Source organism: Canis lupus, chromosome 11 (assembly GCF_003254725.2).
Source record: "Canis lupus dingo isolate Sandy chromosome 11, ASM325472v2, whole genome shotgun sequence".
Classification (NCBI taxonomy): domain Eukaryota; kingdom Metazoa; phylum Chordata; class Mammalia; order Carnivora; family Canidae; genus Canis; species Canis lupus.
Window position 1 is genome coordinate 27,056,726 of NC_064253.1, and position 12,677 is coordinate 27,069,402.

At 45.0% G+C, this 12,677-nt stretch overlaps 1 protein-coding gene across 1 annotated transcript; it reads right to left on the minus strand.

The window, feature by feature from the left end:
* Positions 1-2,097: 2,097 nt before the first annotated feature.
* Positions 2,098-4,149, minus strand: LOC112649941 (26S proteasome non-ATPase regulatory subunit 5-like). The gene is given in 2 exon segments (XM_035696657.2): positions 2,098-3,580; positions 3,583-4,149. Coding segments are annotated over 2 exon segments (1,512 nt in total). The 5' UTR covers positions 4,097-4,149; the 3' UTR covers positions 2,098-2,582.
* Positions 4,150-12,677: the final 8,528 nt, after the last annotated feature.

A 12,677-nucleotide genomic window follows, 5' to 3' on the forward strand; every position in this document is an offset into this window, starting at 1 on the left:
TGTGTCTCTGCCTCTCTCTCTCTGTGTCTCTCATGAATGAATAAATAAATAAAATCTTAAAAAAAAAGTGTCAAAGTTCTGTTTTTCTAGAAACATCAAAAACTATCATAATGTGTTGAATATTGACAGTGGTTCCTGAAAATGTTTAGAAGTTAAATTCCCTGGTTCTTTAATGTAATTGTATGTAGAATATTATGGAGTTACTGAAGAGAATCTTCTCACATCAAAAGCAGATTTTCCCCAAATCTACCTTAGTTCCTTAAGGACCCTGACATCCTAACTAAAAGCAGGGAGAAAGGGGTGCCTGGGTGGCTCAGTTGGTTAAACATATGACTCTTGATTTCAGCTCAGGTCATGATCTCAGGATCATGGATTCAACCCCTACATCGGGCTCCATGCTCAGCAGTCTTCTTGAGATTCTCTCTCTTCCTCTCCCACTGCCCCTTCCCTACTCATGCTTTCTCTCTTAATTGAAATAATGAAATAAAATCTTTAAACAAAAAGCAAAAGAGAAAATGTACAGGGCCATTTCTTCTCCAGAGATTAAAATATATCAACTGAAGGCAGAATATGAGAATTTATTACTCTTCTGTAATATTTGTGTGCTAAGACATCTATCAGAGTTAGCTAACAAGCTGTCATTTAATGATGCAGAATACTTTTCCATGTCAGCTGGGATTAACATTCACAATTGTAAACTAGGGAGGAGCAGAGACTGTGGTCATAGGCATAGTGCAGTGTAACTGTTACAACTCCTTTGGAAACAATAGAAAACCCAACACAATCTGGCTTAAGAAAAATAATTTATTGGTTCACATAATGCAAAATTATTTTTAACAAGAAATAGTTTTTAAAAATAAATGATTACTGTTTCAATGTCTATTTTCCAGAGTCCAGTGGACTTCAAAACATTAAAACCTGACTCTAATTTGCTATATTATTAGTATTATGAGTAACTGAGAAACTTTTTTTTTTAATTTTTTAATTTATTTATGATAGTCACACACAGAGAGAGAGAGGCAGAGACATAGGCAGAGGGAGAAGCAGGCTCCATGCACCGGTAGCCCGATGTGGGATTCGATCCCGGGTCTCCAGAATCATGCCCTGGGCCAAAGGCAGGCGCTAAACCGCTGTGCCACCCAGGGATCCCCGAAACTTTTTTTTTTAATGGCCAAAGAGTCCTATGCTCTACCAACTGAGTCAATCAGGTGCCCCAAAAGTTTTTTGTTTTTGAGAAACTCCTTTTTTACAAGTAGTAGTGTCTCTGAGGTTATTTCAGAGGTAATTCATCTACATAATAGGCTTCAAAATGATCACACCTACCCTGCAAATATAGTTCATTATCAGAACTAAATGAATTATTCTATCTGGCAATAATATTGTTAATTTTAATTACAATTCAAATTTAATGGTAATTCTACTTCAGGGACATATTACAGTTGTCTGGATCATAATTTAGTTAATTTCCTAATTGGCCTACTTAAATAGTCAAGACTGTGAAACAAGTACAGTATATAACATGTTATATTTCATATAGTGTTGAAAATGCTCCCATTTTTAAAAAACGTTGTGTTTGATGTGCATAACAATTCAAGGAGGTCAACACAACTGGTGTAGCACCTTCAATTTTCAGGTAAAGAAACAGAGACTCAGCTATACTTTGTTGAGCAGTTGTAACTTTATAAACAACACACAACTGGTAAATAGTGGAGATGGGTCCTGAATAGGCCTTTGGACTTCCAGTCGTTTCCCGTTACACCAAGTGTGAAGAGTACCACTTCAGAGGGCAGGTCCTGGCCCATGTGACTTGGAGCAAATTAATCTCACCATGCCACAGTTTATCTGGAAAATGGGAGTAATAGCATGTACTTCACTGAAGATAAAAGGTGCTTATCTTGCACAGCACCTGCAACAGTGTCTGGCAAATAACAAGCCCTGTATAAATGTTAGCAATTCTACCACTATCGCCTTAACTCCTAATGAGATGGAGGTCTCATACACTTTATTTTTTTATTTTTTATTTTTTTAACATTTTTAAAAGACTTATTTATTGTCCATTTTCCAAAGAAATAATAGTAACAAAAAAAAATCCAAAGACACCTTATTAAAAGTATTTATTCTTAGTGTGGAGAACATAATTTCAAGGTTCCACATTGTTTGAAAGAATATTTATATCCAAGACTTTGAGAGTGGAATCAGAAAGGCAGAAGGACCCAAAAGAAAAAAATAGGTGGTAAAGAGAATTCCGAGCAACTTGGTTCCATTCTATTTGAAGCAGAATTTTAAATAAGACAGTAAGTCCATGAACATTTCCTAAGCGAACAAAACCTCCATCTTCTTGGAAAGATTAAGGCAGTCAAGGGAATCTGAAAAACACCTGGTGCAATTATGACCAAGGTGCCTGCTTTCCTGGTTCCACGCTGTATTTCAATGTAGAAACACCACAAATGTAGGTAATGTAATTACATTAGACACTCCATGATAATTCTGGGGGAAGAGAAGCCTCTGTTGTGTAGCTTACAGATGAAGTCAAAGACCTTGGGAGGTGTTTTGGTCAAAAATGGTCTAGACTCTAGAAGAAATCATTCAGCTCCTTCCACGGCTGTTGTGGAAATAGGTTTCACATAGTATGGACCCTCACTCAGGTAAGTTCTGAGCCTCAAATAATTTGGATTCCCAAAGATTTCTGCAACTGTCTTTGAATTGGCAAGTGCTTTCACCAGTTCATACTTGGCATCCTTTGAAGCCTTGTCATGCTCCACAGACCGATCCATCACATATTCCACAAACCCCGGACTATTAAACATAAGTTTCTGAGCCCACGGTTGATTTGCGATGGCCGTGAACACTTTTAAGGCAGCGCAGTGCAGTTCAGGGAAGGGTTGGTTACTGATACCACGGAAGAGCTCCAGAGGATCCCGAGATAAAGCAGAAAACCAGGATTCCGTCATCCGCAGGAGGTCCTCAGTCTGCTGCTCAGGCGGTATATAAAAAATAGAGGAAATTGCATCCAAACACCTAATTTTGAGCTCTGTTGAGGCATTCTTTGCTTGATAGCCTATTTTCATGAGCAAGCGTTCAAAGCGAGTTCCTGTTTTTTGTAAAACTTGTTTTCCTTCAACGTTGGATCCCAGGATTCCAACTGTGTCTACTGCTACACCAATCATGGTGGGGTCCTGACTTTCTGTCATTTCAAAGACTTTTTCCACAAAGACAGGATAACGCTCACAAATCTGTTGAGGACTATCCATGATAGCCAGGTTTCCAAAAAACTTCACAAGTCCTGGCAAATAGAAGCTAGAAAAAGGGTCTGAATCTGCCCCAACAATTATATTAGAAATCTGATCAATTACTCCTTCTTGAGCAAGGTACTGTCGTCCATGATGAGTATATGCCAGTGATGTCACCATTTCTATACAGGTGGCTCTGACCAGCACATCCTCCCCAGTCAACTCTCTGAGGAGCTGGGTTACCAACCCACTGGGGGTACAGTAGGTTAAAGATTCTGGTGACACAGAAGAAATCTCTACAATTAACTCCTATACTCTGTATCGAACGGTGTCGTTTGTTTTCATTACCCTTTCAGATCATCCAGAAGATTGCTTTCAAATAAAGCCTCCAGTCCAGCTTGGGTTAGTGATATTTTTGACAGGGATTTAATGGCCGCTTTAGCTACAGACAGATTGTCTCCACCGATACAATAAACGATCTGTTTTAGTAATTCGCCATTATTTAGAATCTCAGTAACAGCATCAGAATTCTCAACAATTCTTCCGACCTGGGATAGAGTCAGAATTTTTACGGAATCATCGGGGTGAGTCAGTCCCTTCTGAAGGTCAGCTCCGAGGTTCCGGGCTATGTGAACCGGCTCCATAGCTTGGAGCAATCTCTCCAGAATGGATACACACAAAGTGGTCTGTTCCCGATGGTCCTCGTGGAGCAGGGAGAAGAGCGGGCCGAGGCGCAGCTCCGCCGCCGGCGCCCGCAGCTCGCCCAGCGGCACGGTCTGCAGCACCGAGTGCAGCGCGCGCAGCTCCTCCAGCGGCGCCTCCAGCCGCGACAGCTCCCGCAGCAGCGCCAGCGCCTGGGCCGCCATGGCGCCCTCCCGCGGGGGTCCGGCTCCGCCTCCCTCTCATACACTTTATTAATAATACACCCAGAGGGGATCCCTGGGTCGTTCACGGTTTAGCACCTGCCTTCGCCCAGGGCGTGATCCTGGAGTCCGGAGATCGAGTCCCGCATGGGGCTCCCTGCATGGGGCCTGCCTGTGTCTCTGCCTCTCTCTCTCATGAATAAAGTCTTAAAAAAGAATAATACACCCAGAGATTTTGTAAGTGTGGTGAAGAGAGCAAACTATATTTTTTACTTCCAATATTCCCACTATTTTTGGTTTAATTATATTCCCACAGTGTCTTTATAACCAAGTAAACGTGGCAAACCTGTGTTAGGAACACTTCCCTGGGATGGAGACCACCAAGACCCTGAGTTACTAAAGAAGCTGCAATCCAGGGGACACACCGATCAACGTGTGATAACTCTAACATGGAAGATGCTCGGGGAGAGCGCCGGCGGGACCTGCTGCAACACTGCAGACTGTTTAGCGTTTCAGTCCTGCTGAACTGCTCCACTGTCTGTCTCCGCAGGTCTCCTGGGCACCGGGGCTGGGCAGAGCTTAGTGCTGCAGGCTGGCCTCGGTACGTCGCCGGGACCAGGAGCCACCCCCGGTTCTAGGCATGCCAGTGCAGGCCAAACCCGGTGCCGCCTCCGCGTTCCTGACCAACCCCGGCCCGGTTTCCCCAGGGGCGTCAACCGGGCCTCGCGATCTAAAATCTCCAACAGCGGGGGCCGGACGCTCTCCGCGCTCCCGCGTTCAGGGCAGAATAAGGGCAATTTCCCCAACAAACGCAGCCATTGCTGCCAAGTGCGGGATGAGGGGCCGGCGGAACCTCGGTCTCACCGCTTGGGCAAGAGGACCCCGAGCGTAAGGCCGAGCGGGAGGCCACAGCACGCGCCGAGCCGCAGGCCAGGCCGCGGGCCGCCCGGCCGCCGGGGGTGGGGCTGGGCTGGGCTGGGGCTGGGGCTGGGCTGGGGCTGGGGCTGGGGCTGGGCTGGGGCTGGGGCTGGGGCTGGGCCGGCCCCGCCCACTGCGGCGGTTCTGACGTCACCGGCTCGGGCATCCTGGCTGTGGCGTCACCGCGTCTGGCGTCGCGGCTCCGCCGCAGTAGGCGCGGCCCGGGGAGCGCGCGGGTCAGGCGTGTCGGGTCCCGCCCGCCGGGTGGGGCGTCCCTCTGCCCGCTTCCGGTCGGTTCCTCACCTGGGCGGGAGCCAGCGCTTCTTACGTCCCGGCGCTGGGCTCAGTGGAGCGCGGACACGGCGGCGTTGGACGGAGGACGTGGCCGGAATCCTGTGGGCCGCGGAGGCTCACGGGGCCCGAGGACCTGGGCCCGGCGCTCGCCGCTGCGGTGGTGCGTCCGGCCGTGCGGCCCCGGTCCTCGGCCCACCGCAGGCCGCCGGCCGCGCGGAGAAGGCCGCCGCGGGGGATGCTTCCGAAGCTGGCCGCGGCCTGGCCCTTGGCACCTTCGGTGCCCGCACGGTGGCCACTCGCCATCTCAGCCCGAGTCTCGGCCGGGCCTTCCAGAGCATCGCTGCTGGGGTGGGTGGGGTGCAGGCGTGGAGGAGGCCTCAGGACAGTTTGTGAAGTCGACGACCTTCCCGGAGTCTGGGGGCGTCCGCAGAGAGGCGGCCCCCCAGCGCCCTCCACCCCTGGGACCCGGCTGCTGGCCGGAGCTTCCAGCTGGCCGCTACCCTCCTGCTAGTAAGACTTGGCGGCGTTGCGTGGCACTCGGTGTGACCCACCTCCTCCGCTAGGGACAGCTCCCCGAGCTGAAATCCTCCTTCCATCTCCTCTTCCACGAGGCAGGCTTTAGGCTGATTAAAAACAAAAACAAACAAACAAACAAAAAAAACAAAAAAACCCCCACACCTAGGTTCTTAAAGTTTAGTGGAGAAGCTGAGTTCAAAATTAAATTTGGAATATTTCAGGTGGCTTAAAAAATATTTGAGCAGTGTAGACGATTGTGTAGTGAGGGTTGGTGCAGTTGGTAAGGTAAATCTTGATACCCTATGAAACAGTGTCTGAATATCTTCAGTAGTTTTTGACAGCTGTGCAGTCACACTTGCGGTTCATGAGAGCCATGTACTTTTGGACTCTTGGATCCTGCAGGGCAAGAAAAATTTGACAGAATAACCTCTCATCTATTCACAAACACATAGATTTCTAGTTTATTATTTAGCAGTCCTATCTTTTGAAAATGTGAAAGAAAAGTGGGTACCTACGATAGTTCTCCATTGCTGGAACTGGAACAATATTGGGAAGCTTGCCAAAGACCTAGAAACCGCTCACTGCACAGACCGCTGAAGCGCTGGTCTGTGACCTGAAGGCTGTGGAATATGTGAAGTGTTCTGCATTCACACAGGAAAACGTGAAGGACGTATTTGACAAAGCACTGTTGGCTGCCTTGTAGCCCCTAGAACTGACAAATAGCTGCAGGTGAGTACTGCTCTGAAAGTACCTCCCAGCACTTTCTGCACCATTATCATCAGACTAAAAGCAACATATAAATCAAATTAAGATTTAAGATTAACATATAAATTCAAATTTCAATTTTGCGGGGCCTGCCTGGCTCAGTTGGATGAGCGTGTGACTCTTAATCTTAGGGCTGTGAGTTTGAGCTCCACGTTGGGTGTAGAGATTACTTAAATAAATTATTTTATTTTTTTAAAGTTTTTTTATTTATTCATGGGAGACACAGAGAGAGAGAGAGAGAGAGAGAGAGGCAGAAACATAGGCAGAGGCAGAAGCAGGCTCCATGCAGGGCACCTGATGTGGGGCTGGATCCCGGGTCTCCAGGATCACACCCTGGGCTGAGGGTGGCGCTAAACCACTCCGCCACCAGGGCTGCCCAAATAAATTTTTTTTTTCCAAATAAATATTTTTTTTCTTTTTTTTTTTAATTTTTATTTATTTATGATAGTCACAGAGAGAGAGAGAGAGAGAGAGAGAGAGAGAGAGAGGCAGAGACACAGGCAGAGGGAGAAGCAGGCTCCATGCACCGGGAGCCCGACGTGGGATTCGATCCCGGGTCTCCAGGATCGCGCCCTGGGCCAAAGGCAGGCGCCAAACCGCTGCGCCACCCAGGGATCCCTCCAAATAAATATTTTTAAAAATAAAATCTATTTTTGAAGTTGCAGGTGGAGCTGCTCCATGTTGGTTCCTTAATGACCTTATACCGTTTGTTACTCTGTCAGCCTTACTCGACACTTTTGGCATCCAACCTGGGGCTGCGAAGGTTAGGAAGTCTTTGAAAGAAGGAGCTACTTGGGCCAGGGTAAGGGCTATCCTAAGACTCCCTGGAATGTATACTATTGTCTAAGTGATGGACAGGAGGGGAAGATGAGCCTCTTCCCTGCTCTTGTCATGCTTGTCTATAAACTGTTGTGTGTTGGGTGAAGTCATGTGAGAAGACTCTCCAGGCTATGATAGTATATGTTTCCTGTTAGTGGGTATTTGGAGGCTCAGAGAGGTGTCTAAATAGTGCCTTAATTGTTCATTTGTTGAAACTGAGTGGACAGCCACTTAAATCTGAAAGTAGGTACAAACCTGTGTTTACTGTGTTTGCTTCCTCCTGCACCTTCATCTCTCCCTCCCTCTTACCCTGATCTCTACTGCTCTCAGAAAGTTCTGACCTGAACTCTCTGAAGAGATGACAGTGTCTTTGGGCAGCTGTAATAACCCCTGAAGTGCCTGTGTTTAACTCTTTGGTTTCTGTTTCTCTAAAAAGTATCTGAATTCAGCTGATAGGGTTTGTATGAAACTTAAAAAAGATGAAAAAGCTAATAAGTGAGTGCTCTCAGCCAATTCACTGTACCATTGTGAAAATATAATTTGAATGATAGGTTACTCTCTTATAGTATGGATGCATATAAATGGTTAGGGAGAAAAATGTTCTGATATCCAAAGTTTCGACTGTGTATATAATGTGTCTATTGGTTGACAAATCAAAAGTTTCTGCATTCTGTTAGCAGATGCTTGCCAGCATGTGTGAGTAATAAACCCTTACAAAATTCAGGGCCTGCTTACCGTAATGTTTGGGGCCTGTGGGGGTGAATTTACCACAGTGCCTTCTAGCAGTCAAAGAAAAAATGCTTCTCACAAAGTAAAGGACTGTATGATTCTTATGAAGCTGCCATGTCCTGTCAAATTTGTAAGTCCTGCCTATTTGGTAAAAGAATTCATATCATTATGGCCTTTGAAACTTGCCTTTGAAACTTTGAATAATATCTTATTCAGTGAACAGTTCATGCACCCAAGTGGTTCTAACGGATAACTTCTGGATTATATTGTGGGAACAGATGTGTATGTGTAATACTTCTCTTGAAGTAAGGAATATTCCCATTGGGGAAATGCCACAAATAGAATGGCACTAGTGGGACAAATATATAAGCAGGAGCACCCCTGGATCTTTCAGCCTAGGTATGAGATGCTAGTACACTACTAGAGCAGGATAGGATGCCAGGTGAAGGGAGGAGGGGGGTGAGGACATCGCTATACTGATTAAGGAGCTAGTAGAAAGAGGATACATGAGGAAACTATCCCGCAGAATGTACAGACTGCCCTTCAGCTTGGGCTGCTTTGTTCTAATTTGCCATGTGAGCTCTAAGTGATTGACAGTTACATAGACTGGCCCACAGTGCCCACTCAGGGTTTGGACACAGCAGTGGCTTGACATTGCTGCCTGGTATACGCCATTTGAGGGGCAGTTACTGGCATGTTATTGAGTGCTGGTAGACACTGAGAAGGTAACAAGCCATAGCAGATGTTATTATATTCCGATGTGCCCATTCTGGAATGAGTTAAAAATGAAAACACCAACAAAGTGAATGTTGCCTAGCAAGGATGCATTATAAAATGGAAATAGTATATCTAGGAAAGAAGTAAGCTTCCTATTCCTGCTATAATAAGTGACCCCAACTTAGTGGCTTCAAACAACACAAATTTATTGGCTTATGGCTCTGAAACCCAGAAGTCGGAAATGGATTTCAGTAGGCTGAAATTAAGTGTTGGTGGAGTTGCCCTCCCTCCAAAGGCTCTAATGAAGGATCTGTTTCCTTGCCTTTTCCAGTTTTTGGAGAGTCTCCTCATTCCTTGGCTCATGACCCCTTCCTCACATTCTAACCTCTGGCTTCCATCATCTTATCTCCTACTCCCTCTTTTTGTCAAATCTCCCTCTGGCCTCTTTATGTAAGGATACTTGTGATTACTTGTGATTACATTTAGGGTCCACATGGATAATCCAGGTTAATCCTCCCCTTTAGATCCAGTTTGCTGAGTGTTTTTTGGCTATGCTACAACTAAAGTGAAGGGGAATAGGTACAACCTGATGATACCCTTTTTTGGTCCCTCCTCCAAAAAGGGAGGAGGAAATTACCAAAGGTGAGCCTAAGAGGGCCCCAAATATTAAAAGTTTATATTGGTATTTCCTCCAAGTGGGAGGGGAAAATGTTAGATCAGTTCTTAGGGTTGGAGTAAAGCAAATCAGAGGGGGGAAAAGGGGAAAAAAAACCCCACTCCAGCTATTTCTTCAGTTTAGTTGCTATCAGTATTCGTTAGCCATAACCCCCACCCATTCCAGCCGATTCTTCCTCAGTAGCTGGTAATGCTAATCCTGTAAACGTTAAAGTTCACTGGTAGAGGGTTGAAAAAAATTCCATTTAGAAGAGTGAGGGGGCAGATCTTTTAAAACGTAGCTATGTGTTTTGTGGCTATTGCATCTGATGGAGTATAAAAATTGATGTACAATGTTATGCTTATAATTTCATAAGTGCTAGAAGGATCATCCCAATCAGGGAAAGCTGCAAAGAAAAAGTGTTAGTGGGACACATAGATAATTGCTTTTGGTCACTGGTGGGTGGGTTGAAATTAAAAATTTTTGAGTATTTAAAACAAAAATAAATTTCTATAACTGAAGATATTTACTTTATTTTTTGCCTATTGGAACCTCTGGATAAAAGGAAACAACATGAAAAGAGAGGCACTCTTTTACAAAGCAGATTGTAGATGCTAATGAGCTTTTGTCAAATCAGATGTCTGTGTAAAGGCTGATGATTTTCCAAAGTGATATGCATTTTTTAAAGGTTTTATTTATTCATGAGAGAGAGAGAGAGAGAGAGAGAGAGGCAGAGACATAGGCAGAGGGAGAAGTAGGCTCCTCACAGGAAGCCCAATGTGGGACTTGATCCCCAAACTGGGATCACACCCTGAACCAAAGGCAGACGCTCAACCGCTGAGCCACCCAGGCGTCCCTGATATGCATATTTTTGAGTGGTTCTGTTTGGATTCTAAGCCTGATATAATAATAAGGGTCTAAGAAAGGCTTGCTTGTCAGACTTGGAACATAGCAGTTTGGCCTTACAGCATCTCAGCTTTGCTACTGGCTCTTTTGGGATGCTATTTATGGACTCCAACCTGAAACCTGATACTTCTGGCTTGAGCTATTTCAACCTCAGGCCAGCTTTGCCAAAGTAGAATCTGACAAAGTTGCTCTGCTTAAAAACAAAACCCAGGCTCTGGGACAGTTGCGGATTCAGGACACCACTCTGTGGACTAAATTGCAGACACATCTTGGATGCTGGATGGACCATCTGGGTCATAAACACCCAGATAAAATGACTTATTTCTGATGGGACGATCTGAAATTGAACTCCTGCATTAGCAGCATAAATCTGACACAGAGACTGGACTGTGGTCTTAATTTACAATTACTACAAAAGCTGCAAATTGGAAGAAGGGCACATCACAGGGAGTGTGACCCCGTACTCCAGACTGCCAGATGAAACTCGGCACTGCATCTCAGGGCTATTTCACTGCTGTTGACTTGTTTTGGCTTTACAGATTAGTTACATTTTGTAACAGTGATCTGATAGCCTGACTCTGCATTCCTCATCTTTCTTTTGGTACATACACCTTCGTAAGGCAGTTCATTTATTAAATGCAGCTGTCCCTAGAAAGGGATTGATCTTTTCTAGGCTTCTCCTTAGATAAATGATCAGGACAAAGAAAGGATGGGAGGTTTTATAAACTCATGAAAAAGAATTTTTTTTAATTCAAAATTTCATTCTGGACAATTCTGAATATGATGTCTTTCTGGTTCTTTTTAGTTAAATCATATAAAAATGATTTTGTGAAAATGCTTTTGTGTCTCTTGCATGCAACCCCCCTTCCAAATGAAAGTCTAGATGAAAATAGGGGATGATTGAAAAAAAAGTTATTATTGCTGAAAAGGACACACATAGTTTGTAATAATGGAAGGAAAAAAAATCCCAGGACCTGGGGTGTGGGGTGGGGGAAGGGCATAATGATCTCTGTTTTTTCACAATGTTCCTGCAAGCTTTGCTGTCTTCCTAAGGGAAAACTCACTGTGTGCCTTTTCAAGCTGTGAGCCCTTTGAATTCTAACTTCTTGTGGATCCTAGCTTCAAACTTGACCAGCACCGACCATGAGATGGCAGGGGGGGTGATCCCAATACCAGCACTTTCCTGCAAAATACCTGCCAATGTTCAGGTTGAACTGATGTTATAGACACATAAAACTGTTTGTAACTGGCTGCCTCAGGTAGTCCCTCTGAAACCATGGACTGAACTGCATGATTTGGACTAGATTGAGAATCTAGAGTGGGAGGCCCCACAGTGGAAGGCCATGTTGGGAGCTCTGTTGACCTGTCCTGCCTGGTATGTCTGCTTGGCATACCCCAAGAGTTGAAAATTCTTTGTTTCCATGCATACCACATGCATCCTCTAGAATTGTGTTTCTTGTTTGTGTGCCCTTACCTATCATAAAATTGACTCAGCCCTGGAAGGCTTTCAGGTCAGCTTTAATTTATTGGCTATGCCTGAATTGATGCCTTGGTCCAAGTTAAAAAAAATTAAAGCAAACTTAAGGATGAAACCATTTGGCTTTCTCAGATCTGTATAGTTAATGGGATTTGTTTTCACTGGTTAAATAAAGGACCTCTAAATTTAGGGCATAATTGAGATCAATATTGCAGGTTGCTTTTAAGGGCCTACTGATAATAGTTTTGCTGTAAAGATGCCTTGGCAAAAAGCCTTCTTATTCTTAGAAAGTCCTGCTTACAAGGTTGGCCTTTGGCTAGGTGTCTGAAAACTGTGATTTGGAAGGGTTGCCACCATTTGCAGGGCTGAGAAGAGTGACTCACTGTTCCTAAACTGTTTGTGCAACCAGTCTGGTTTATGCTGTATACCTGCTTTCCTCCTGGAGTCTGGAATTTTGGTACATGGGAGGCAGGGTGCCTACGTGACCAGCCCCTGATAAAAACCTTGGGCACAGAGTCTCTAATGAGCTTCCCTGCTAGACAACATTTCACAGATGTTGTCACAGCTGGTTGATGTGGGAAATAAGCATGTCCTGTGTGACTGTACTGGGAGAAGACCCCTGGAAACTTGTGCATGGTTTCTTCTAGACTTCGGCCCATTGTGCCTTTTCCATTTGCTGACTTTTGTTTTGTATTCTTGCACTGTAATAAAGCTTAGCTGTGAGTACAACTAACCACATGTTGCGTGTTTTCTGTTCTCCTAGTGGTGGGTGGTTTTGGGTTCCCCTA